This window comes from Cygnus atratus, chromosome 7, assembly GCF_013377495.2.
Source record: "Cygnus atratus isolate AKBS03 ecotype Queensland, Australia chromosome 7, CAtr_DNAZoo_HiC_assembly, whole genome shotgun sequence".
Classification (NCBI taxonomy): Eukaryota; Metazoa; Chordata; class Aves; order Anseriformes; family Anatidae; genus Cygnus; species Cygnus atratus.
The window spans coordinates 20468765-20496107 of record NC_066368.1 but is presented as its reverse complement, the minus strand read 5'-3'; the positions used below and the strand labels follow the sequence as shown (position 1 = coordinate 20496107).

Genomic DNA, 27343 nt, shown 5'->3' with positions numbered 1-27343 from the left:
AAGGGCTGAAGATCAGCCTGCCCAGAGCCGACCGGCGTGGTGGGGGTGAAAGGGGTGAGAGAGGCTCCATGAGGCTCTTGCTTTATACTGAGGGGAGAGGAGAGGTTTTCTGTGGTAGGGTAAGGGATGGACACAGACAGACAAAGGGAACAGGGGGAGGAAGAGGAGGGTGGGGAAGGGAGGAGAGGAAGAACAAAATGGGTAAATGAAAATGGAGTGGTTAAAATCTACAGGGAAATTAATTTAAAAACAAAAATAAAAATAAAAAGGTTAGGAGTAGATCAGAGGAGCCAGTGCTGATACAGCAGCAGTAAATGCACCCGGGGGCTAGGCTCTGACTGCAGTGATGCCTCTGCAGGGCAGCAGGATACAAGAAAATGGAGTGCGGTGGCGGATGGGAGGGATGGGATGCGGGACAAGGAGAAGTGTGGGAGGGGACATGCAGGAGGGGGAGGACAGGAAGAAGCATAGGGTTGGGAAGGAGAAGAATGCTCTGAAGCTTCGGTGCTCCCTTTCCTACTGCGTTCTCTTGCTGTCTGAGGGCGTACAAAGATGCTACACTCACGCATTTTGGCCCAGGGAATTACACCCCTTCGTCTCTCAGACCCAAGGTAACTTCCCCAGGAGAGCAGCATGGTTATGAGCATCTGTTAAATGGGTTCCTCAGTGTAAAGGCCAAAGGTTGTCAAACCAAGCTCTGTAGAAGCTTTGACTAAAAAGATGCAGCTGAACTTTGAGGTGGCTAAAATGAAAAATGGGACTGTGCCATTAATAGGTGAATAGATAGATCAATCAGTTGATCTTTTTTATAGTGGCATACTTTGTGGCTTTGACCGTAAAAGCACTGAGTACTGACTCCGGTTGTTCCCAAAGTACAGCGGTGCCAGACAGATACCTTGACAGAGAGATACAATGGAAGAGAGAAAATGTTGGAGACTTATAACAGATTTCATTTGCACTGCTATTTGCATTGGACCACTGTTTCTGAAGTGCAGATTTGCACAGGCACAAGAAATACAGCTTTGAAGCTGCTCCTAACTGGGCTCCCAGGTAGGAGTTCTGGGAACAGTAGAACTCTGTGACCTAAAGCATGGGTGCTCCAGTACACCCAGACTTGGTGGGTTAGCAGTAATAGGGTCCTGTATTTGAACACCTGAAAGAGAAGTATGGATGATGTGATCAGATCCTATCCAAATCATCTCGCAAACCAACCACCCTCAGGTAAACAAATTAGAGCCAACAAATGAAAGCCATCTCTCTGCCGCAATGGCAAGTGTCGCCAATGTCATATGAGATAAGTTAGTTGTGGTGGGTTTGATTTATACAGAGATATATAAATGTGACGTATAATTGGGTCATAAATCTGGCTTCATTAATGTAGAACTGGCTTTAATTAACTCTAGGCACCTTATTGTGAGGCTGCAGTGCTCACCTAGACTATAAAGGGCTGGGCAGTTTCTGTCTGTGAATGCTGTTTATCCTGAGGCATTTGTTTCCTAAAGGTTTGTTACCTGGCAAAAATGATAGTTCGCCATCTGTGTTCTCCTCCAAGTACCTCTAACCCGGATGGCCAGCAAAGGTCTCTGAGCACCGAGACTCCTTTGCAGCAAAGACATACGTTCGTGGGCCAGCTGATCGGGAAAGATCCCTTCTGGCCAAAAGGTGGGCGGTTCCTCTTCATTCAGGTTGTGTATGGGAAGCCTCTGGTATGCTCAGTGACGATTGGCATTTCTTCGCCCTTTTTGCTATAGGAAGCTCTGCTGGGCAAGAACTTTTCTGGGGGTGTGGTAAATAGGATCTGGAGTGTGTGGTGATTGTTGTGCAGCTAATCAGAGTCACTGGAGTAAACAGCACCTCTGAACTGTGCAGGAGAGGGCAGGTGTGGGGAGCCGCTGGGGCAGGAGGGGCTGAGGAGAAGATGGACACGGAGATGTGGGTGGGCAGAAGCCAGAGGTGCTGTGGGCAGAGGTTAATCCTGTTTGCACAGCCCCCGGGCACGATGGGTTTCCTAGTCCCTCCCCTGCTTTATTTCTCTCTTAAAGCATGGAATTTTCAGCTATAATCCTTCCTAAACCACAGCATTTTTCAGGCGCTCTGTGTAAGTGAAACCATAATCTCTGGTAAAACAGGCCGCTTAAGCTGCTGTAGCATTAGGCCAATCTGATCCAGCCCCTGGATTTCCGCTCTGCCCAGCCACCACAGAGAGGATTTCAGCCTGAAAGACTGCCTAAAGCCCTCGCAGTGGGAACAACAGTGCCAGGCCTTGCCTTGCAAAGCTGCACAGGGTTAAGGGACCAGAAGCTATTTGTCCCGGTGTTCTGAGGCTGTTAAAGCCCCTGTCAGACTCACAGCAGAGATGAGCCCAGCCCTCTCTTGAACACATCAAAGCTTATGAAGAAAAATTCCTCACACCTTGCAGAGGCAGCACCACTTACTCAGCGCAGGGGGATAAAGAAGTCAGGAGTAAGATGGCAAAGAGACTGGGACACAATGCCACTAAGCACGCCTCTCCCTAAGAACAGCGGAGGAGAGGAGAGGATAAGGTCAGACACCAAATGATAGCTCAAACAAAACTCAGACCTCAACGTGTCTATTTACCTGTCCTTCAGTCTCCGCTCAGCAGCTGCACAGCCATAGCTGGTATCCCATGCGTCCTTACTGGCGGGTGGCAGTTACAAATTTTTACCCTCTTCTTGTCCAGCTCTCCACTGACTGAAAGCACCTGAATTCTGTCTCCGGTATAACTCCCGCCACAGCCATGCTGGAGTAATTGCCCCAGCAGTGAATTATAGCTCTGAAGTGTGTCAGTATAGACGAGATCAATTGACTGATCTATCTATCCACCTGTGAGTGGCACAGTCCCATTTTTCATTTTAACCACCTCAAACTTCAGCTGCACCTCCTTTGTTTTCACTTCTGATTTCCTCCAGTCTCTGATTCTTTTGTATTTGGGATGGAGAACAGGAAAAGGAGTGCCATGCTCAGCCCTTCTTGCCCCAAGTCCTGCCAGTGCCAGCGAGCCATGCTCTGCAGGCTTCTCTGAGTCTCATGGGGGTTCCTCGGTGAGGTGGCACCAGGTATCTGTCAATGTCTTACTGGTATGGAAATCGACCCGTAATTGAGTGGGGGGTGGAATGAGTTTGCAGCCCCTCTCCAAAGAAGCAGAAAGCTGTTCCTCTCCCAGGCTCCTTTCTGCTAAATGGCATGCACTATCCTTGTTTATGAGCAACAAAAAAATACCAGCTGATGTCACGGTGGGGGAAATCTGAAAGGGTGAGCAGGGTGGGGATATAACTGGGAACGTAGCAGAGGACTACGTATTTTCTGCATCTCCAGCTCCTTTCTTTCTGAGTGTACGTGCTGAGTTATGGCTGTTTTTCTTCCTTTCTAACCCTCTCCTCTGTTATTCTGGCGGCGAGCTAGAACTGGTGATCTCTGGCCTAAATTCCCCCTGCGAATGAAGGGATTTTGGCCAGACAGGGTGAGAGGAAGATTCACAGCTTTGGGTTCCTACAGAGACTCATCTCAGCTTTTATCGTGCTCTCTGCTGCTGAAGGGAAAGAAGCAGGGGGGTTCGCAGGACTAGATAAGCGGCTTGTTGTTCATCACCGGTTTCCTGGAGGATAAGCTAGCTGCCTCCAGTGCTCCTTTTCTTTTCAGTAAGGGAAGAATATCAAGATGGCACATCCCTGCATAAGGGATGGCTTGTGCACACCCACTTGACAACACCGCTCACAGTCTTGACAGTGTTTAGTATCCTTCACCTTTTCCTGGTGTCTCTATAAAATATTTATATGATCCCAAAGCCTCAGACTCCTTAGAGCACATATCCTCACAGCATCCCCTAGGGATCACTGTTCTACCTGTGAGGAGCTGAGCACAGAGAAAATGTACCCAGGCTCATGCAGGAAGCCTGTGTCAAAGCTGAATCTTATCTCAGGTGTTTTTGCATCCTATGCTTGTACCCACTGTTGAAACATCTTTTCCACATTTACATTCCTCCTGTACTAATAACATCATTCCTTACAAAGGTTTCATTGTGGCAAGCAGAATGGGATGGGGTCCTCAGCATTCATAAGCTGGTGAATTTACGCCACAGCCTGTGGACTCCCATCACTTCATCCCATGTGAGAATCTCGCCTTAGAACTTCTCAAAGTCATGCAGAAGACCAAACTGGACTGACACAGCCTATCTTTGACTTTTGCCTTCTGCCATGTCAGAACCACTTTTTCTTTGTCTTTTCTTAGCTTCCTAGCTCTTCTTTTGCAAGAGCATTACGCAAGTGGCACTGAAGATAAAAATCATCCTATTTTTTTTTCCTTCTCTGTGTTAGTAACAGACCTTTGCTAGGACAACAGAAAAGTGTGTAAAACCTAATTTACTTCTCATTGTACCTTTCTTGCATTCTCTTTGTATTCCCGCTGACGGGGGAATAAGCCTTGCATGTTCAGGTTTATTTTCTGTTTCTGCACAGATCCATCTGTGTTTCTAGCCCAACACTTAACTTGTGTGTTATTGAAATACACGTTGAAAGAGAAAAAAAAAAAAAAAACAACTTGCTCTCCAAGAGAGTCAAAACTGTTGACATCATTGATGTCAAGTTTTTTAATCCATTTGCCCCATTTTTTATGAAACTCACTTTTACAAACCTAGATTTTATATCTGTTCTAATTAATTGCTGCTTTCCAAGTAATCTGAGCTACTCACTCTGTATTTTACTTGGGAAACTGAGGTTTCATAGTCCTCATACCCAGTTAAACATGGATCATCCAGCAGATCTGTGATCTGGATCTTTGAAGCTAGCTGCATACTGTTAGTCACTTGGGAACTCCACTAGGGTCAACTGCATTTGGCTCTAAGTAGATTTGTTTGCAGGTGGAGGTGAGGAAAATAGGCTTCAAAGTCTGTGGGAAATAAAGTTGTGCCTGTACATTTGGTAAACAGGTAGGCTCAGCGGATTTATGCTGTGTCCCCTTTCTTGTATCCCAGCCCATCAGGGTATTGCAGTTACAGATTGCTCCCTGCCTTAAAGTCAAGCACACTCGTATATTCCTTGGTGGGCTGGGACTTGAATGTCATGTGTTAAACAAAATGCTTTTGAAATATGTGCTGGGAAATGTAATTAGAACAGAGCATGTTATTTTTGCACACAGTCTACACAATAGGTGTCTCCAAGGCTTTCATCACATGATGGAAAATGATCATGAGACAGGACAGATCTTCCTGGGTAGTCCACAGCAGTCCTGCACCTACTGAGGAGGGCCAAAGATCGCCCTAAGCTCTCCATTTCTCTGAAAGACTGCAGTGGGCAATTTCAATTGTGTGAGCAGCTGGCCTGGTTAAATCCAATAGAGTTGTTGGAGATCAAAAGTTATTAACATCTGCTGACAGCTGTTGCTTAACTCAGATACAAAGCACAGTCTTTGCTGTCAGTGGGCAAATATCTACATCATGAAAATTTTCATGATAGCTATACTTATTGGCTCCTTCATTCAGCCTCAAAAGAAAAGCCAAAACCTGAGACTATATAACTCTCTTCTCTAAAAAAAAAAAAGCCCCTTTTAGTCCAGCCTGTAATGCCAGTCCTTGCTAAAGAAAATGGATTGGGAATGCAAATTCACTGCTCTTGCCATTACACTTAAATGCTAATTTAAGGAAGGCATGGTTTCTTTCAGGCCCACCCATTTCTGGGTTCCTCGCTTCAATATGCTTTTAAGTCCATGAGCTGTCTTCTTCAGCATCATAAAGTTATTGTCAGTGAAACTTCCATTGGAAGTGCAGAAATAGTTTATTTTTTCCCCCGCCATTTCTGTCTGTTCCAGGGATCATTCATCTGACCATCCATCACCCTCAGCCATTTGGTCTCAGGGAAGAGTAGTAACGCCTTTTGCCTTTCCAAATTCCTTGGCAAGATAAGGAGATACTATCTCTTCTTAGGTATGGGAAACAGTTGATGAGATTTGGAGGCCCTGTGGACATCTACTTTTGTTGATTCCTCATCTTAAATAGAGAAGAGGCTTGCAGCCTCTCTGCAGAAATGAGCCCTTATTTCAGAAGTGCAGAATATGGAACTCAGTGCCGTTCCTCATCCTCCCTGTCCCTCATCTGCAGCAGCTCCATGTGCTCAATTTGGCATACTTCCATACTGCAGACTGCCCTCACAGAAAATATCTCCTTCGTTTTGATGAGGCGGGATCATAACAATCATGTAGCAGCCACGTGAGTGATTATCATAGTCCATTTTCAGGGCATTGGGGCATCCAGAGATGTGCCCAACAGGCTCCTTGGCTGCTGACAGCTGTGATGCTGTGCAGCAGACTGCTGGTCTGCATCTTGAGGATTTGCCATCACCAAAGCCAATCTGTGGCCCCTAGCAGATTGTGAGAGAGGTATTCTTGAGTCAACTCAGTCAAGCCTTGACCAGGGCTGTTTACTGGTGTCAGAGGCTAATGTAGATTGGAACAAGAGGGGGATTTTCACCGCTATGAACAAGGAAAGGCAGAAGGAAACGCTCCCCCTCTCAGTGTAACAATATAAGTGCAAGCAAATTTAATGGTCGGTTTTAATCATTATGTAAAATAGCAAGATGGATCAACTAGTTTTACATTTGCACCATGTGGCTGTTTCCTAAAAGGTTGAATTCTAGGATGGTAACAAATATTTTAACAAATACAAAATTTACACTAAGCACGGTTATTCAATTTTTGCTAAATAGATGAACTGCATCTGGGCACATTTATTTAAGCAATTATGTTGTTTAACATAATTTGTCTTTACATATCATTGTATGGGAAAATAATGAATGAGTCCGTATTATTATTTTATTAGATTATTAACTTTTTACTTGTGATTTGTGTCAAGTTATATTTAGGTGGAATTAGAATTCAATTAAAAACAGTATTTGTAATTTATTCATGCTAATTATATAAAATGACCACAAGTTCCCTGACTTCCTAAATATATTGGAACAAAAAAGACAGGCTTTTCTAAGCAGGTTTTGCATTAAAAATGTCTTATTAAGTGAAGGAAAAGATATATATATATAAGGAGGAAATTGAACTGATTTTAGAACCCGATTTTAGAACTAATAGATCTCATCCTTTCACAGCAAGCATAATTCACTCACTGACAGAGGAAAACAAATGTTCCTGCTTTTTCAAATCCTAGTTTGTTTCTTAGTTTTGAGTGACCTGGTTATTGAACTGAACAAAATTCTCTTCAGTTCACTCACTAAGCTGAAACAAAGGAAATATTATCTTTTCACCTTGCAGGAGGCTAAAGTTCTCAAAAGATTGTTGATCATTTCAAAAAACTTTGGATCCAGGTGTCTAGCCAGTGATTTCTCTGTGCTTAGCATCACAACTTTCTAGAAAACTTTCATAGAAATCAGATTCTGTTTAACTACTATTTGTGCATGACTTTCAGACATATCAAATATGCTTAGTTTCAGTAATTATTTTTGTGTACATTTATGTTGAAAATATTAACTGAATTGTAAAAATTGACTTAAAGTGGAAAAAAATCTGACCCCATGCCAGAGGTGAAGGGCTGGAGGAAAGCGAGATCTATGGGATCTGTGCTTTTTTGGTGCCTCTGTTTGACACATCATGAGTGGATGTCATCAGAATTTTTCACCTTGGATGATACTTGTTCCTTTCGGGAAAAAATTATTTCCCAAAGAGAAGGAACCATTTTCTGTACAGAACCTGGTAGCTTGCTTGGTGGGTGATGGCTTTTTTTTTTGGCTTTTTTTCTTTGGCTTCTCTTTTGCCTTCTGTTTGTGGATCTCACTGGTTGTAGTAGACTGGTAAGTGAAGTCTATTTAGTTAAAACTGACAGGATTCAATTAAGGGAAGTTGTTCTTTACCTTTCCTGTAATCTTACAATCTATCTAGTAGGTAAATCCTCCCCTTTAGTGGTATGTTAATATGCAAGTTTGCAAGCCATCCATCAGAAGTCCATTGTGTTTGATTTCCCATAGTGCTGCCTTTCTTTTGGATAGCCTCTGGGCTAGCTGACTGAGTTGGAAAGGACTCCATTCCCAAACTATTAATCTAAGTCCCCTGCACTCACAATCTGGTTTGAAGACACCTCCCTTCAGGCATGTGTATTCCAAAAGATGTGACTTCCGATGGTGTTTAAAGAGGGATCTTAACCTTTTATTCTCAAAGGATTCGAGGCCTCAGTAAACATCTTGTGATTTAAAGTACTCCTGTCACTGCTGCCAAAAATGTGAGATTCTCCTCTGCTCACCCCTGTTGTGTTAGCTGCTGAGTACTTTCCAAAAATCAAAGACCTGTGGAAACTACTGAAAAAAAAAAGAAAACTATTGAGGTTTTCTGTGTTTGCCTAGCCCCGTACAAATTTATACTAATCTGCCTGATCTGTTTGCCTTCAGTAGATCCAATTGAAGTAGAACGTCTCTTATCAACAGACGTCTTGTCTTGGTGTTCAACTGCATGTACTTGTCTTATCTTGGTATGTTGAAGTCTGGGTCTTTGCTTCTAGGAGTCCTGATTGGTACCCACAGATACTGCCCAAGACACTGTCAGGGATCTATGCCAGTCCCTCAGATATACAACATTAAGGCAAGATGGAGCTGGCCCATTGACCTGTGTGTGGAGGAAGAGATGAGGCAGTGTTCTCAGGCAGCTTTTAAGAGCTTTCTCTCTGGTACTTCACAAGAAAGCTGTGTATATATGCATTGACTCTTCTATACAAAGGACAGTGGGAGCATGTTTCCCAGCCTAGTGTCTTTGAATAGATGGCCAGAACTTGATGGCTAGGACTTTGGGGAAGGCTTTCTTGCATGTTGGGGAGGTGGCTGCCTGTTTTGCAGCATTTCTAGCTCTTCAATTTTATGAAGCTCACAGACAGGTAAGGGGATTTTAGCATCATCTGTACTTAATATTTCAGTTTGTTACTTTCTGTTGAGGTTTTGATGGTTTTTGGAGGGGTGTATTCTCAGACCTGTGTGAGCTGAGAGAGCTTGCTGAGGCAAGCTAGTCACGAGCCAGAGAAAGGAGGACTTTCTCTAAGGTCTTCTGAAAGGGCAAAAATACGGTGTCAGACAGCTCTGGTTTGGAAAGGACTATTGATACCTTTCCTGCCTGGGAAGACTGAGCTGGGGAAACATTCTTGTAGACTGAAGCTAAATCTTACATCCTGAAATAACTGCACACAGAACTCGTACCCTCCATGGGTAGACTTGTTTCAGATGTCAATGGGCTTCACAGACTGCCCTGGGACAAGAGGAAAGAGGCGTTTCAGAAGTGACACTATAGCAGCAGAACAGGTAGCCAGCAATTCCATACTCACTATTACTCCAATATCCCTTTCTGGGAGAGGGAGCTGAGATCCCAGCCTCTTTCTTAACTCCTAGCCAGGGGTAGATCAGGAGGCAGCCTTGAGTTCCTCACCTTTCTCTCCTTCCTGAGAGCACTGCCCAGCCCCACAGCAAACATATCACGAATCATTCATCTTTAATAGATTATGCAAATCAGGAACATCAGATCAATGAAGATCAATAACTGCAACCATTTAATTGCCAACAAAAACATTTTAAGAATGAGCATTATCTGAAGTCCTTTCTTGGGTAATGGCACCATTAATCCAAACATTGGATCCTGGCCTAAGTGTAGAGGAAAAATTCTCTGCCCTTCTTTCCCCACTGCCTTTCAGGGTGTTAAGGGTTTTTTTTTTCCTTCTCATTTCCAGTTTCTGAGTTTCCCCATCATTACCACCATTGAACATCTCCCAGCGCTAATAGTTCTGCTTTTGTTACTGTGCGCTGATTGAAATGTTGCATACAGATTGAGATGTTAGTGCTAAGTTGCCACCTGGGAATGTCAAGCTGGGTCTGAAATGAACTTTTCTCACTCTTGGATCCAGATGGATCAGATGGGGATGTTCTCAAGCTGAGCTGGGAGTGTTGCAGGGAGCAGGGTGAGGATGGCGTGGGGTGGGGGGACAAAGAGAAGATTTTCTGCTTCAGCCCACAGCCTCTTCTGTAAGGCCAAACCTATCTCCTCCTGTCCCCTTGTGAGAGCCATGTACAAAGCTCAAAGCTCATGCAGTGTCCTCAGCATTCAGGAATTCAGCCGTCATGTTACTAGGCTGGAATGCACCAGTTTCCCTTAGGCAGAAGGACTGAAAAGAATTATTTTAATGGCCCCTTTGAATATTAAACTCTGTGATTTTAGGCGCCTCACCTTTAGATCACGCTTTGGGGTCTGCCTTCCACAAAGGGAGGACAGTACTGCTCTCCTGCTGGCTTTGCCCCTCCTTGGGGAGGGAAGTATTTCCTGTAAGAGCTGTAGATCTGCTAAATGATAGATGGATGACTGTCAGCTGAGTTTTGTCTTGCACATACGAATACAAAGAGAGATGGAACAGTTTTGCCACAGCTGAGCCATTTTTCTGGTTGGCTAAAAAACGGTATGGCTGCAAGGATCCTGGGTCAAGCCTGGTAGCAGTAAAAGCCCTGAAAAGTCTGGGGGCATCACACTTCCTAGGCACTCCCTAAATATACAGTTCACCTCCCCATGGTGCTCCATTTCACAGACTTCACACTGGATTCCCTTTGTATTTAGGGTAACAGCTACTAATCCCCCTGGTCTCAAACTTCCTGGCCGCTGGATGGTGCATGCAGCAATATCCCTTTGCTCGGTGTTTGCCGAGCAGCCAACAGCCGCCTGCCTCAGCAACCAGCGGCTGTGGCCTCAGGGGCTGTACCCATGGCTTCTACAAGACAGAATTAAGCCACAAACTCTGCTGCTCTTGATTCTGTGCCACCAGAAGCCTGCTTTTTGGCCAAGAGGCTACAGCGCCTTCTCTTGCTAACAGCATCGTACCTCTGCCACGACTTACTTCTCAGCTCTGCTGTGGGATTTCTGAAGGGGTCACAGCCATTGTATTGCAAGGGGAAAGTACCAAAGAGGGGCGAATCTCTTGGGCCTCGCCCCTGCTTTAGTGACCTAGCAGGAGGTAGGTAGGTGTATGAGAGGAAGCTGCAGTGGCTGACGCTCTGCAAGAAGGGGCTGTGACAGCAGAATATCTATCTCCTTATTGCTCCGGTGGGGCCAGGACAGGCCACCTACCACCAGCAGCAGGCTGGCGTGCCCTGCGGCCCCAGGGACAGCCTGCGCCACCCAGGCCTGTCAGTACAACCAGCAAAGAGGAAGCTTCTGTGGAGCAGTGGCTGCCGAAACTGCCTCCTGCTGCTGTGCATCCCAGTTCCTCCGCTGTACTGCACTTGCTCTCATTTATTTCCTCCTCCAGCTTCCCAGTCACACCCCAGTGTAATGTGCCCACAGGTAAGGGAGGGAGGAAGGCTGTGAACAAACTTCATTTGCCAGCTGCTGATGGCGACTCCTGGGCTTGCGGAAGAGGGAGCTTAGCAGTCAGTCCAGCAGCCCTGTGCTTAGCTTGCAAATGCCCCTTCCCAGTGCCAGGGCTGAGTAAAACTTAAATCAGTATTTCCCCAAGAAAACCAAGCACAGATCATGGAAGAGCCACGAACCTCTCGTTCTCAGACACAGAGGAAGAAACCACCATGCACGTCTGGACACACCTGGCCTCCCAGCACCCGTCCCTAAGACCAGGGGCACACGAGCTCCTCAGCCACACCCGGGGTTACCTGTCCTCGAGTCACACCTGGGCACCTCTAGGTGCACCTGAAACTGCCACCATGCTGACCTGCCAGCCTCTCCTGGCCCCTTACTTCCTCCCCAGCCTTTCTGTCTCTTTCCATGCTCGCCACAGAGGGGTACCTTGCGTTAGCAGAAAAAGCAGAAGCTAATGGTGATGAGGGAAATAAATAAAAAGCTTGGTTCTGCTGTTCGGTCAGGCAGCTTACCGGTCACCACAGGGTACGTCTGGGGTCCTGACACATTTGTCCCCAGGTCTGGGTTAGCAGAGGTGGATAGACTTGATTTGACTTCATCGAGACCAGGGGTCAGAGCTGGGAGGGAGTACTCATTACCCTGGGGAAGAGAGGAGAAAGACAGCTTGCTATTGATGCGCTGAGAGAAAGGGAACAGTGTACAGATGGGGGGGAGGAAGAGGAGAGAGGCAAACCCCTGCACAGATGGAAGAGGAGGAGGAGGAGGAAATGGAGAAGATGAAGTGACAAGAGGGCTGCGGGGGGGACCTGGGATGAGCTATTCCACCCTCCTGCGCCTTGCTGGGAAGGGGAAGAGGGGTCGGGCCAAGCACGGGATCTGGCCCTGTACCCATGGTGTGGCCGAGCCTCCATTTGGTGCTGTGAGGAGAGGGGCTGTCTGCCTGTCCAAGCTCAGGCGGGGAGAAAGGGGAAATCCATGTCCCCTGCTCTCGGCTGAGCGGAGGCGGGGGGTGTTTGCCCTGGTGGCAGGGACACTTGGGGCAGAGCACGGCAGCGACTGGGGTGCCTGGGCTGCGGGAAGCAGCCAGTGTCGGCCCCTTGCAACCCGGCTCTGTGCTGGGTTGTCTCCCTCCCCTCCGCCACTACCCCTGTCCTAGCTCTTTAAAAACAAACAAAGAAGCCTCATCCCCTGCCTCTGTCACTCTGTGCACTGGGGTATGAAATTGGGGAGGGGGGAGCCACATGGCTAACAGAAGGGTGGGAGGGGGAGAGCCATTGAATCTGAAAGGGTGTCCTGTCCGAAAGGCTCTGGTAATTGCCTTTTTATTGTGGCAGCCTCCGGACCAGACACGGGAGCTGGAGAGACCGGGAAGGCTACAGAACAGCAGGAAAAGTTGCTCTGATTAATATTAGGTTAAATTAAAACTGATTTTCTGCTCTTTCTGCGGCGTTTTTTTCCATGCGCTTCCCCAGCCCCCTCCCCACATCTCCCCCTCCTGCAGCGGGCTCCCCACACGCTGCCCCCTCCCCGCCCCGTCCCTGCCTGCCTAGGACTGCCTCGTCATTTCCAATTCCTTCTCGTATTGATCTTCCTGTAGAAATCAGTTTTGTAATTAGCTGCAAATTAGGCCTTCTACTGGGGGTGAGCCTGCCCCCTGATTTATCACCAGAGTAATTCGCTGTGATCGGAGAGAAATTAAAATGAACTCAATTAGGCTTCGGATTTGCTTTATGGGCCCTGCTCAGAGTTTCAGGGGGAAAAATGACTGTGCTGGTGCTTAATAGTCTAATGAAAGTAAATAAAGGTTATTCATTGTAATAAACCCAGGGACTCTGGGATGAAGGGAGTCCACAGCCAGCCTCTCCTTCTCTTCCTTTGTTGGTTTATGGCTTGGGGCGGTTTAAAAAGACTTTTGATTTTCATTTTATTAAGACAAACAGCTTTTGGGATAAAAGGCCGGGGGAGCGGGGGAGTAAGGGAGAGGGGGGCAGCGCGGCAGAAGTGCAGAAAACTGGGTAGGAGACAGGAGTCAAGTCTCAGCTTTGGGCCGTGAGGGAAAATGCTCCGGGCCCGTGAAACCCTGTGACTCGCCGGTGTGACCTGAGAGTGCTGCGATGTGATGGTGTTCGTGGGTGCACGTTCAAAGGGAGAGCACACACGTGTGCTGCGGGCACCTCTGCAGGGGGAAGTAGCTGTGGGGTCGCAGGGATAGCGTGGTGTGCATGGCACGCTCATGAGGAGAGACAGCTTGTGTACAGGCATACATCGGTGCAGCGATACATGTACAACTAGAAAGTGCTGTAAAACGTGAACGTGATGTACGTGCAGCGATGGGTCAGCAAGAGAACGAGGGGTGAGGAGAGGGAGAGTGGCTTCGGTGAGGGAATCTCCCTGCCATCATCCTACGGGCGCCTGCGGGTCTGCATTGCCAGGCCGGGCCCTCACCTGCTCAGATTTGATGTGCTCTGATGTTTGAAAGACGTCAGGGTAAGAAGGACGCTCAAAAACTCGATCTAAAGCTTCCAGCTGCTGCTGGGTGAAAGTGTCGCCACGAAGGTGCTTCCGCAAACTGTCCACGCTGCTCTGGGAGTCTCCGTTGGGAACTGAGCCCTCGGACACATCTGCAGGGCACACACAGAGAAAATAGGGAGTTAGCACCACCCTGCCTCGGGGCGGCAGTGGCTGCAGGCGAGAGCAGAGCACAGGGAGAGGGGTCCTCTGCTCCCGGGGGGGGCAGCCGGGGGGCATGGGGAGGCCCATTCCCTCCGCGCTGGCCTGCTGGGGGGGCTCCCGCTGCGAGCCAGGCTGTGGAGAATGGCGCACAGCTCAGAGATGAGCGGCAGTTCCACTGATTTTCAGTGTTAAAAATCACCAAATCTCCATCGCTGAGCAGAAAATGGGAGCAAAGCGCAGTGATTAGCATCGCTCGGAGGCTACTAGGGAGGCAGCTCACAGGAAAACTGGGGTGCTGAGGGTGGGCTTGCACTGCACGGGGCTGGGGAAGCCTGAAATGGAGGAAGTCCTCTTACAGCATGGAAGGGAGTCAGTCTGTTGTAGCCACCAGTCCCAACAGAAGTTATGTCTCCACTGTAATTTCCTTCTCATCTGATCATGTCCTCTCATACCCCAGATGAGTCTTTCATCCCTTGGATAACGTGAATGATCCTGCTTCTGACTCCATGTTTCACCAGAGACAAGCCTCTTTCTCGGAGCTCTGCCCATCCAACATACGTTGGTTTCTGTTATGACCTCTGTCCCACTCTGCTACATATTAGCTCATAATTTAACACAGCCCATATCTGTGTTATAAAATTCCCTCCTAAAAGAGGTGAATCTTTGTCTGTGACTGCCCCCCTTCCTACCCAAAATAAATTATTGTATTGCAAACGTAGGCCTGCTCTGTGAGAATCAGTGTTCCTTGTAATCCTTTGTTCTTATCAGGAAAAAAGCCTTTTTCTGGTAGAGGCATCATCAGAAGTGCATCTCAGTCCCTGCAACAGCCCTCTGAAACAATCCAATCTCACTGCAGTGTGTCCTGTCACGTTGCAGGTATCTTGGTCTCTGCTGTGCCATCCCGTGTCTCTTAGAGCCCACTCATCCCCTCTGAGGTGAATCCATTATAAATGTCCTGCCCCATCCAAAGAGAATCTTTCCCTGTGATAAACCATCTTATCACCCATCTGTTTTTTTTCCCTCTTATCCCCCAACTCAAATGAGGTGCATTTATCTCTGTTATAACCCCTTTTTATCTGAAGTGAGAGAGTCTCCTGCTATTAGCATCTGTCACATCCAAGGTGAGTCTGTCTGTTAGAATCTCCTGTCCCAGCTGAAGTGAATCTTCCTTTGTCATAATCCCTCATCTCATCTGAGGCAAGTCTGCTCATTATAATCTTCTCCAACTGTGCTGAGTATCTTTCTGCTGTCACGCCTTGGTCTAACTTTGGTGAGACTGGTTATAATCCTCTGTCTCATCCATGCTGATATATCTCCATACCCTCCATGCTGAATCTCTGCCTACCGTTTCATCAGACACAAGCCTGACTGCCTGATAACCATCTCTGACCTAAGATCAGGTTCTCCCTCTTACACTACAATTACCTTCCTGCGTTTTCACTATTGTTCCGCATGCGTCAGCCTCTCTCAGTGGCTTCCAGTTAATGAATATCCGAAACCCGCTGTCTGACAAGGAAGTGGTTGAGGGATCTGTATAGACCGTTTCCCTCCTCCGTGTGACTGGGGGTGTGCTCATGGCCAGGCGATGCTCCCGCGAGCCTGGAGTGGCATTCTCTGTGCAATGCCCAGAGCCATGCCACTCTGCTGCTTCATCTTTTAGCTGACGGACTGTGCCAAGATGGGTATTGTCCTGGCACAGTTAATGCCCAACTGGTGGCCCTGAGTAATAACTGAGCCTGCTGCCTTCTGGCTATGAGATATATCCGTTTATAGGTGATTATACGATATGATATAATCAATAGTACATTATATACAGTAACGTAGTACAGTACCACTCACAAGACCATAGAAAATATTACATATTGATTTGTCCCAGCCAGCAGCCTTCCCTCGAGCAGCCCCTTCTCTCTTTCTCTTTCTTTTCCACCCATAGGCAGAGCAGAGCTGTTTACTGGCTCTGCTCCCTGGCATTTTCTTCTCTCTTCAGGCTTATTTGCACAAGGGAAAATTCTTAACTTCCCGAAAGCTGGAGTTCATGACATAGTTGACTAGGAGAAAACAAAGCAAGGACTTGGCTTTCTGGGTTGCACACTGTTAGTGCAGTGCTAGCGGGCCGTTACTCAGCCCGGGCTGTCACTGCAGGGGCAGCTGTCGGCAGGACAAGGTATCTACAGGCTCGGGCTCCTGACTCTGATGGGCACTCCTCTCTGCAGAAGGCTGGCACAGAACTCCTGGGTCCAGGGTCAGAAAAAAATGGGTGTTTCTGTATCAACGCTTGTCTCAACCTCTCTGCAGCTTGTGAAGCTGTTTGCCTTTGAGGATTTTTCCACGTGTCAGTGTGCATGGCTGTGCACACCATTATGTTAATACACATGGGTATTTTTGCAGTAGATCATGATTCTGGTACGCTTGAGATTCTGCATCGCTGTACATGCCTGAGCAACCATTTGTCTGTGGAGGTTGTTTTAGGTTCATTTGGTTTTCCAGGATGGCAGCCCTACAACATGCATGGGGTTTGGTGTGAGCAGACGGGTGTTCACAGAAGCAGTAAAAGTCACACTGATTGTCACTAAACCAGGTTTTACCCCGAGTGGGTTGCCCTGTGTTTGCCTGGCTTCGCGTACACATGCGCTTGTATTTGCAGTCCCTGTCTGGCAGCTGAACCCTGTGCACACGTGTCCCCATGTGTGCATGGGCCATGCCTTTGTGTGAAGAAGCTGAAACCACAGCTTCCCCAAGTCGCTGCAGGAGTCTCTTTTCCTTCATTTATTCAGGGGCCCTTCAGATCTTGACAAATCTGTCACTCTAAATTTGCGAGAGATTATGGTGCTCTCTCCCTAGCACGGAGAGAGGTGATATATGATATCTGCTGCCCCTATTGATTGCCTGATCTGGTGGCAGAGGGCTGGCGAAATGAACTTGAAATGAACATCATGCCTCAACTCATTGTGCGTATAATACACTACTTAATCCCACATTTTTCAGCCGCTATGGAATTCAATTGATCAATCATGTCCCTCTGATAGTACTGTTTTAGGGGTTATTGCTGCTCTGCTCACTGACCTTTTTATTTATTTATTTATTTGTGTCAGCGTGTGTGTGTGTGTGTGCGTGCACGTATGTGCATTTGGCACACCAAGGACCAGCTGATAAGAAAGCGCCTGTGTAGTCAGTGGGAAATGAAGGAAAAGGATGAAGGGAGGAGAAAGGGAAGGCATGGGGTTAGATAAGGAAGCAGAATGATCAAAGCAAGAGAGTAGATAAGGAGAGTGAAAAAGTTGTAAGGAGAAAGGCAATGCTTTAGTTTTGAGAGGAGCTTTGGAGATGGGGGGGGGCACTCTGTTGTGGCCCAGGCAGACCAGCTGTGCCCTCCAGCTTTAAAATCTACAAAGGGGAAGAAACTTTTAACAGAGGACTGTAGGCTACCTAGAGGAGGACCTTTTCTAAGCAGCTTGCAGAATTGTTGGTCTTAATAGTGGTATGGCACACAAATCCCAAACATCGCAGAGCCATAATATCAGCTGTGCATATAGGATTCTAGTTAGGAAGCAGAGAAAGTTTCACAAAGATAATCCTGCAAGGCAGATTTATGGGTCTTGTGTTGCTAACACTGAGACTTTCACAGTCACGGATCATTATATTTTCTTCAAAACCAAAGGATTGTAAATCCCCTGTATTTGTTTTCCAGTGTCAAAACCTATAGAGGTTGTGTTTTCATTTTTCACCTGAAGCTGCCAGGGCAGAAACTTATCTCTGTTTTTAGATCAAAGCTGCTATTCCCGTCTAAGCACATGACCCTGTGAGCTGGAGCTTCAGAGAAGAAGCCTCAGATATCGTAATACCCAACCTATGGGAGCTGATGGTTGTGAGGGTGTGAGCAAAGGTGGCAATATGGGACAGAGAGGACTTGGGGGAAGAGATGGGCTCTGTCAAAGGCTGGTGGGTGCAAGTGGGGGGAAGGCTCATGGGGGAAATGTGTGGGAAAAGACTAGTAAATGCCATGAGCAATGGCACTGTGGTGATCAGCAGCAGCTTCAGCTGATGAACACTGTTAGGGGTAAAAGCTTAAGGGATGAGGATTAGCAAAGAAGAAAGCTCTCAGGAGGAGTGTTGTGGTGAAGCTGCAGGATGAGCCTGGGGACAGGTAACCGCACTGGCTTTGCCACTGGGAAGTGGCATCACTTTTCCCAGTTCCCTTCCTACTGGCCCGGGAACCTCAGCGGTAGTGTGACACGGGGCACCTCTCTGTTAAATCAGGAGGATCCGAACAAACAGCTTGAGAGGTGAACCATGGCCTCGGTCACTGTGTTCCTCACAAGAGCACACAGTTGCTGTCAGCGTGATCAGCGCTGGCCTTGCACGTGTGACAGGAAACATCTCTCCTCCCGAGGGGCTGCCGAGGGAAGGTACAGAGCCAACACTCAGCATAAACCTTCGGCACAAGACACAGACATGCTCCACAGGTGTCACAGAAGTGTCCTGACAGATAACAAGGAAACACTCTGCCAGAGGACACAGGAACAACCTTAACTACATCTGACACGAGGACTATGCCCATTAAGTAGCTCCCAAACAAAGAGACGTTCCCAGGCCCGGAAGCCACAAAGCCACCATCATGGACAAGTAGCACAAAGCAGTGCAGTACGGGTACACCCTAGCTCTGGGTGACGCAGAGAGCAGCCTTGCTCTGGGTGGGTCAGGGCCACCCCCACAAGTGATTTAGAAGTGCTCTTAGTATTGCTGGCACAGGAACACCTCTGAGGCACAGAAATGCTGCAGAAGGTCATGACAACCTGTACAGCCGGCCCTTGAGCAGGTTGATACCATCCTCTTTTGGGGGCAGGGGCTATTACTGCCCTAGAGACATGTCCACCTGGTGCCCTGTGCAGCCCCAGACTCAGCTGGGGTAAATAGCAGCCATAGCAGAAGCGATGTGACTGGCATGAGAGCTGCCAGCCAGGTGACGCAGCAGAACCCATCTGATTGCCCATGCCTCCAAGGGAAATGCATCTGTCTAACGCGGCAGTGCTGAGTCGGCTGCCGAAACGCCATCCCTCCGCTCCAGCGAGGTGACCCTGTCATCTCCTGCAGGCTGGCTTTGTCACTGTCCCCTCTGCGGCGCTTAGCATGGAGCAACCCTCTGGTAGACACTGCATCGCTACCAGCACTGCCCCTTCCCAAGCTGTCCTTTGTGTTAAGACTGCTCTGTCCCTTTATCCTGTTTCCCTTCTCTTTTTTCCCCTCTGATGTGCTTGTGTCCCAGCACAGCCTGGGCCTGTCAGGCATCTTTCCTGCCATCCCCCGGGGGCCCTTCACAGCACTGCCAGTTGTTGCAGTTTCAAACTCAATTGTTCTCCTCGGTACTGAGGCAAATGGAGTCATTAATTACCTTCTATCGGCTGGGCCGAGTTCAGAACGCGATCAATAGCCAGCGCTTGTCATTCATGGCAGCCAGCCCCGCGCAGCCCCTCACGCCGCGTGCTGCGCGGGGCCGGCAGGAGCCCCACCACATTGCGCCTGGGCTTCAAACCTGGTGTCGGGCTCCTGCTGGGAGCCCCTGGCCTGCGGCACCCCTGGCTGAGCTGGGCCCCAGGGGAGATCAGGGACAAAGACCTGGTCTGGGGGAGCAGGTCACACATTTCCACATGGTCAGTGTCTGGGCCTGGTGACTGGGCTATGCAAAGCGGTCGAGTCTGGCTACTGAGAAGTACCTAGACGCTCCGTTTTCATCCTCAGTGACTATTAAACCAGTACTCTGCTCCCCACAGTAGAGACAAGGGAGTGGCCGCCCCACTCTGCTCATTGTTTCACCTGGGTAAATTTCATGCCCTGCTCAGTAAGGTTTGGAAAAGGAAAGCTCTAAAATTCATTCCACATTTCCTTCCAGAAGAATTTCTGCAGTCTTTTGGGCAGGATGAAAGAAGGCACCTTCTCGAGACAGGTCAGTTTGGTGTCTCAGCACTTTGTAGTGCTGCAAGAGTTGTCACTTACAGCTTCAGTTGCCATAGTTGAACTGGTGGGGAGAAAGGTGAACCTCAAATTCAGGTGGAAAAGATCCCAAGTGAGTGCTGGACAGAGACAACAGGGCATGGAAGGGGCTGGCAAGATCCAGCAATGTACGGAAAAAGAATATTGTTGGAGATCTATGCTGTGACAGTGAAAGAAGATAAGAGTTCAGATTATGGCCAGTATCCTGCAGAAACAGGGATGGTGGGAGGCGTGCTGGAGGACTGTCACCTCAGGGCAGTGGATCAGCTCTGCATGTGTTTAGATTCCTGTGTCCATTTACCTCAAAGGAATCCACAAGCCTGAATCCGAGTATGCAAATTGATGATACTGTGCTGGTCCATGCATCTCTGTGTAATTTAGGTGTTAGCCACACATAAGCTGTGCACATTTGTTACTTGCATGCTCAGGCTCAGAGAAGAAAGGCTCAGAAACAAAGGGTTTTTATGTTTTGAAATGAGGGTGTAACTCAGGTGAGCAAGGAAGGCTGCTCGTGCACGGAAGTGAGCGTGCCTAGCGAGGGAGGAGCGAGGTGTGTGCCAGGGCCTGCCAGCTGGGCGCTTCTAGCACGGGGGCTGTGCGTGATGGGGTGCATCAGGAGCAGAGCTGGGCAGTGCGGCGTTAAGGCAGGGCCTACATGAACAAAATGGCAATGCTCAATGAGAACGTAAATGAAATGAATTGTGTGTGCAAATGTGTAATGAAGTGTGTACTCAGATCTGTCTTGGATTATCACGGGAGCATGCAAATGTGCATTTAAGGAAGTGAGTGTGTGTATGCGTATGAAAATCGTATGGATTTACTACAGCATCTAAGTGTATGATTGCAAATTTGGCCCTGGGAAACCAGGTCTCTGCAGACCTAGTACAGTCAGCCTGTCCAGCTGCACTAAGAACTTCAGTAAAGGCTTTTCCAGGTGTTAGTTAAGCAAATGGCCACCTCAGACATGTGTATGACACGCACGACAGTGTGTGTGGGTGTGCAGATGAAGCGTGTTAGCCCAGGTAGTCAAAGCTGGTGGTTTCTGTGCAAGCCATTGCTACAGCTTTGTGACCTTTGGGTATGCTGGAGGTGAGGGGACGTATTGTGCTCTCAGGCTGTTGTAAATCTGCAATGATTCCCTCACCTCAGAGGAGTCACTGGGGATTTATACCATTGTAATGAAGGGCAGAGTGTGGGACCACTATCTCTCACTAGCACTGCTAGGCTTGACTGGTAGCCAGATAGAAATGCAGCTGCCTCCAGGAGCCACTACATCTGCTTTGTTTATGTTGGCGGAGTAGCAAGCAACACTATCACACAGCGGGCCGGATCCCCAAGTTAGTGTAAATCTTTGAGTCTCTTGCACTCGGTGGTTATACTGATTTACACATCCTGAAAGTTATCAGAAGGGTTATCCTGACTTATGAAGCTGTGGTGTCCACCACATCGCCTGTAGGGCAGAGGCTCAGGGAGAGCTGCTGCAGCAGGGAAGCAGGGCGCTGGGAGCTCTGCTCTTCCCTCTGCCAGGGCTGAGAGGTTTGTAGCATCGCTGGCATGCGCCGACTGCCTTAGCTCCCTCCTCTCACCTTCCTAAGCCCATTTGTTGGGGAGCTGCTTCTTCGCAGGATCCCCCTTGGTGAGCACATAAAAACGGGTGCCTTTTGTTAGCTCCAAAGGACAGAAGCAATGCAAAAAAATTACATCGCATGCAGCCCTAACTATGCTTGTTTAGAGAAACTGCTTGCATTTATGAAGTCTTTGGTGCGGAAAGCAGGGTTGCAAATGACTGCATCAGAGCGACAGTAAAGGCCATTAATTTCCTGTTATGTTTTCCTGTGTTGGGGGCTTTATTAATTTAATTTTACACTGTCGAACAACAGCGAGCGCTGACACTGCCACACTCAGAGGTTTTTTTTCCCAAGCAGTGCTTTGCCTGACATGCAAATCAACACTGCTATCAGAACCGCTAGAGACAAGGGAGGGAGCACAGGGCTGGGCTGTTCCCAGCCAGCCCCATCGCCCAGTTTCTTGGAAATCCCTGAGAATCCAGCAGAGCACACTGGCACCTGAGAGGCCACCAGCACTAGGGCTCAGCAGATCTGGATCAGGCCATGGATGCCTCTAAGGCACAGTCTAGAAAACCCAAATTCCTCTTCAGCCTGCTTGGTTCTGTTGGCTTGGTCCCCCACCAATACGCCTCCGAATCCCTCATCTCCTTCTGTTTCCCATGTTCTAGACTCTCCCTTCCTTTCCCTCCACCTTATTTTCCCCTCACACACACTTTTACCTTAATCTCACAAGTCAGAGAAGGCTGTGCCTGCCCCTGAGCCAGATGCTAGTGAATCATGTTATTGGAAGCTCTTCTGAGTCAGCACTAAACCAGTGCTCAAGCAGAGTGTTTTTAGAGCTGCCATTTTTGACGTGCCATAAAACAAAGGCTCCAATCACTCAGAGTCATTAAAATTCCCATGGCATTTTTTGCAAGAGTGCAGACATTAACCTGGCTGTCCTGAACAAAATCCAGCCTGAGTGATTACCCACAGCATATCTTAATTCTCCTGTGGTTTCATTTGGACATGGCACAGCAAAATTTCAATGTTGATGCTCTGTATTGTTCAACATCTGCCATGGTCCACCCCAGAATCAGCCACATTTCAGCAGCAAATGAGATACGCGGAATGAGCAGGTTAACAAACAATGTATTACATAGGATGGGTAATTGTAAAATGCCGTGCAATGAAAGAGCTACAGGCCTGCAATATGCTGCAGTCAGCTTGGACTGGCACCATGCAAACTCTTTTTCTGAATGCTCATTCCTGTAATAACTGTAAATCCTTAGTAATTTGGAATCTCTTTGCATGAACTCATATAAAGTCCCTTAGTCATATGTCGTATGAAAGATCCTATATTGATATGACCCTATAAAAGAAGTATGTTAGATATGTTCCAAACTGGAAGAAGTGGTCTGCAAATAAGAGGGGACCCAGTCATCAGCAGCACCCAGTCAATCAGTTTCACAAACAACAGAGGCAGTGCAGAGAAGAGCCATAAGTATCTTCGAGGCTTAGCCAGCGGTATATTTGATATTTAGTTCACTGGGGTTTAGTGAAGTTCTCCCAAAATCTAGGATATATCTGATCTGCTTGCAAGGTCGACTCTTGTGTTCAAGGCCTACCTCATCAGGCACCAGATACCAAAAGCCAAAGTGAAAAACAGCAGCTCCTTTGGGAAACCAGTTGTGGAAATGTGCCTGTCCTTTATAACAGCCTTTTCTAACACATGTAGGAGAGGGCTTGAAGGCCCTCAAGAATTCATGGATGTTTCATACGCAATAACCAGCTCAATAAGGTTTAAACAGATGCCTTCTAAGCCTGTCCCAGTGCAGGCCCCTAGCTTAAAAGCAGGATAACACCTCTGAGCTCTCAGCAGAGGCAGAACCAGTGGGAGAAAGAAATCCCATCTTACATCCAAATGGAAACTGTGTTATCTATGACCAGGCTTCTGGTCAGGCACTGTGCTCCTGTGCACTTCCCTGTGGTTGTTGCCTTGTGTGGGAAGAGGACTTTGTACCCTGAGCCTGGTGGGATGTAACTGTTAGGGTGACTGGATGGATGAAGAAAAAACAAAGGAGAAATAGGCACCTAGAAATAGGCATTATTTTTAGGCAAATTGACAAAACTCAGACATTTTAAAGGGCCTTAAATAGGCATGAAATGCATTTAGAACCTATTGATGCGTGGGAAGATCACCTTCAAGAACTGCGGGTGGAGACAGAAGAGCGTCTCCCATGTCTGGAGAGAGAGGTATGTAGAGCTGCTTCTGCCAGGCCATCTACTGCTGTCAGGGCTGGCCTCCATGTGCAAGGTCTCCAGGCTTACCCAACACAAAACGCTGTGTGTGTCAGGCCTAGCTTGGCAGCCACAGAGGTATCTGGATTTCCTCATCCAGTGTTCTCTGAAAGGTTCCTAACATGTTCACAAACTGAATTTTTCTTTAATTCAAGTTTTTGTGGCAAAATCAATCACACTTTTTTCTACCTCTCTCCCCTGCACTTGTCACGTCCTTGCCCTCCTCTGTCCAGCCAGGATTCTCACGGGCTAATCACTCAGTGAGATCTTGTTGCTTCCCCCTGGGATCCAGTGAAACAAGGTTGGAGGATCTGATGCTATCACTTAGGGAAGCAAAGAGCTCCAGCTTTCCTTTCAAACAGCAGCAGTCCCTGCTTGGGGAGGAGGAGGAGGAGGGGTTTCTCTCTGGCCCTGACCGAGAACAAGGTGCTTAGTGTTTCCTTTAGCACAAGAAGACACCCCTCTCTAGGAATGACTTCTGCCTATGAACGACAAGTGATGCTTAATACTACATTGATGTAGACTTGGGAGCGCAGAGATAGCCAAATTAGGAGCTAATTGGTGCACTGGGGATTGCCTGTTGGGCCCCCTTGGCTGCTGGGATAAGATCGGGGAGAGAAAGAGAGAGAGAGACCGGGAGGGAGCACGAGCTGTCCTCTGCCGATGCCTCTGCAAAGGTTGGGATTCCTGAGGCCGCTGCTGTCTCGTGCTGTCAAGGTCAGCAGGTTCGGGTTCACTGAACGGTCAGGATGGTTTGAATTACTGGCACTGCCTGCCGATGCCTCCGCTGATTGCGATCCGTCTTCCAGCGCCCGCCGCGGGATGCTGCTCCCCAGCCATGTGCTGTGCGCCGTGAGGGGCGCGGGGAGTGTCGGAGAGGCAGATGCTCTCGTTAAGAGGCTGAGTTTTTAGGAAGATTTAAGGAGCCACCGCAATGCCAAGGAAAGGCACATGCTCTGTGTACTGAGCGCAGGGGTACCAGGCTCCCCAAAGAGCAGTTCTGGTCCATTTACCTTTCACCCGGAGAACTGCCCCCCTGCCACTTTCTGCCTTTCACAGAAGTTAGCAGAGTGGTGTGAACAGGGCCTATCAAACCCTTATGGGGTGAAAAACCTGTTGTGAAGATTTCTGTCCAGTTTTATATAGGTGGAATGCTTCAGAGCAAAGACTGACCAGCAAGCCTTTATGCAAACCATGCTGCTAGGACGCATCCCGTTGTGTGAGCGGGTGGACAAAGGGCAGGGGCGGCTGCCAGCAGGGAGCACCTGCAGGTGCCTGGGGAGCTGACAGCCTGCGCACACCCTGTTGGCATGCCTGGGGCCGCTGGGAGGAACCTCACCAGAGCAGGAGGGGAGAAATCGGGTTTGAGTCTGCCCCGGAGGCTGCTGGCATCGTGCACACGTGCTGGGGGGGCGTCAGCGTGCGGCCGAGTGCCTGCGTGTGGCCATGCCTGCGCTGCGCATGTGTGCTGCTGAAGTGTGCACAGCAGAAGTAAGCATGTGAGAAAGAGTACAGGATGAAGTCAGAGAAGGACCAGATTGTGGGGGAGTAGTCCCCAGTGGTTGTCTCTGCCAAGACTGTCTCCCCAGGCATCACAGAGTAGATTTCAATGGGGTTGCGCTACAGAGAAATCTGCCCTCTCACCGCAGTGTTCACTTTGCCTTCTTATTCTGAGGTCTGCTGTGTGCCTCTGTGAGTCACTTAGCTCCTGGGTGCAGTCGGCTACATTTGCACCTATGTACCTGTAGCTTTCTTGGTCACACCTCCACAACTGTCTACCATGCACATTTCTGCACGGGTACACCTGGAGGAAAGGCAGGACAGTCCTGAGAACAGAGCTGCACGGGGCTGCCCACACCTGGTGCCAATCCAACAGCCTCTTGTGTGGCAGCCCAGTGCTCCTCAAGACCCAGAAGAGGTCATGGTTGACTCCATATACACTCCTCTGCAGAAGGGAAGCCCCCATCTCCTCCAGGTTCAGCTGTTCCAGGGGTCTCTCTGTGCGGCCCGATCCCTGTGCGTTAGGAAGTACATCGCGCCTGCCTTCGCCTCTGCTCTCAACTCCTCTCCCAGCTCCCTCTTCCAGGGCAGAGCAATGGGCTCTGGCAAGAAGGGTCAGGGACAGTGCCCAGTATCGTGCTGGTTTACATTAATGAGACACACACAGTGTAATCCGCCAATGGAGTCAGCTCTACAAAAGGAGGTAATAGCAGGCTGCCATGAACAGAGCAGCTCAGGTAATTGGTTTATCTATCTAGAAGCAGTAGTAGCAATCTCTGCACAGACAGAGTAGCAGTAAAGTCTCTTCCTTAAGGCTATTTCCTTTGTCTTTTCAATTGCTTGCACATCCATGTGAGATAGAGAGAGAGAGAGAGAGAGAAAGAGAGAGCTAGAGAGAGAGAGGGAGAAATGTTAATTTGTGAATTAATGGCTTTTCTCAGCGGAATTGTAAATTCAAATGTCACCTCACAGGGTGACACTACACTGGGCTGCTGAAGAAGCAATGATAAGATCCCCCCCATCCCCATGCCGACATATACCCATGCCCCTCCCCTCCCCTCCCCGAGAGATAGCTGCGGAGTGGAACATGCTACTTTTAATTTGCAATAACACCATGGCAGAGGGATGCGAGGGGGAGCGCTTTCCGACCCTCCCTTCCACAACAACCCGGGCCACATCTTTCCCGTTCTACCGCTACCTTCTTCCACCCCCTCTTCAATCCCTCCCGTTTTAAACGGAGTCCAAGACAACACATTATCTCAACTCCCCCCACCCCAAACTAATCAAAGGATGAGCTAAGGGAGGGCTCTTTAGAACGGATGCCTCTGCAACCCTCTCCTCTCCTGCAATAATCAGGTGAATTAATGACCCTGAAGTTAAAGTGAGCGCTGATACTCAGGCGTTGTGCAGCGTAGGGGAGAAAGCCTTCATTGTTTTCGAGCAGGAGGCGGGCAGCAGCAAGGGAGATTCATGGATGGAGATTGAATATGCAATTTTCTTTCACCTTGCCAAGAGCTGCCCCTGGGCTGTGCCTGGCCTAAATTTTTTTTTCCTCTTGCCATCTCTGCCTTATCCGGCCCTCCCACCTCCCTTCCATTCTTTCCAGAAAATTACCTTCAAAATTGATTTCCACTTTTACAAACAAATATAATGGGAACATGAGGGGGAAAAAAAAATCTTGGGCTGTGATGAATTAGGGCTGTCAGGTGCTTCCAAGTCTCCTTTGTTTTTGTTTTACTGCCCGTTAGGTTCTTTGTTTTTCCAGCAGCTGGGAATAGTGCCCCTGCCCACACACTCCCTGTGGTCCATGGCTGCCATCATGGGGTGACGTCCATCACCTGATGTCATCACTGCGTTATCCCTGCTCTCCATCACTACGATGCAACAGCCACTGTGAACAGACTGCCCCAGCCCTTGGTACCAGGATGCAACTGATCCTGTGCAGATAGAGCATGTCCCGCACCGCTGGCTACCTGGCTTCTGCAGCC

General features: G+C 48.5%; 1 protein-coding gene across 3 annotated transcripts in view; it reads right to left on the bottom strand.

Annotated features, from left to right (window-relative positions):
- PAX2 (paired box 2) overlaps positions 1–27343 on the bottom strand; it is an 80748-nt gene that overhangs the window by 10997 nt on the left and 42408 nt on the right. For all 3 annotated transcript variants that reach the window (XM_035538704.1, XM_035538711.1, XM_035538693.1), the window contains exons 6-7: positions 13792–13967; positions 11859–11985 (exon numbers count right to left, since the gene is read on the bottom strand). In XM_035538704.1, coding sequence (XP_035394597.1) covers positions 11859–11985; positions 13792–13967 — 303 coding nt within the window. The remainder of the gene's footprint in view (positions 1–11858; positions 11986–13791; positions 13968–27343) is intronic.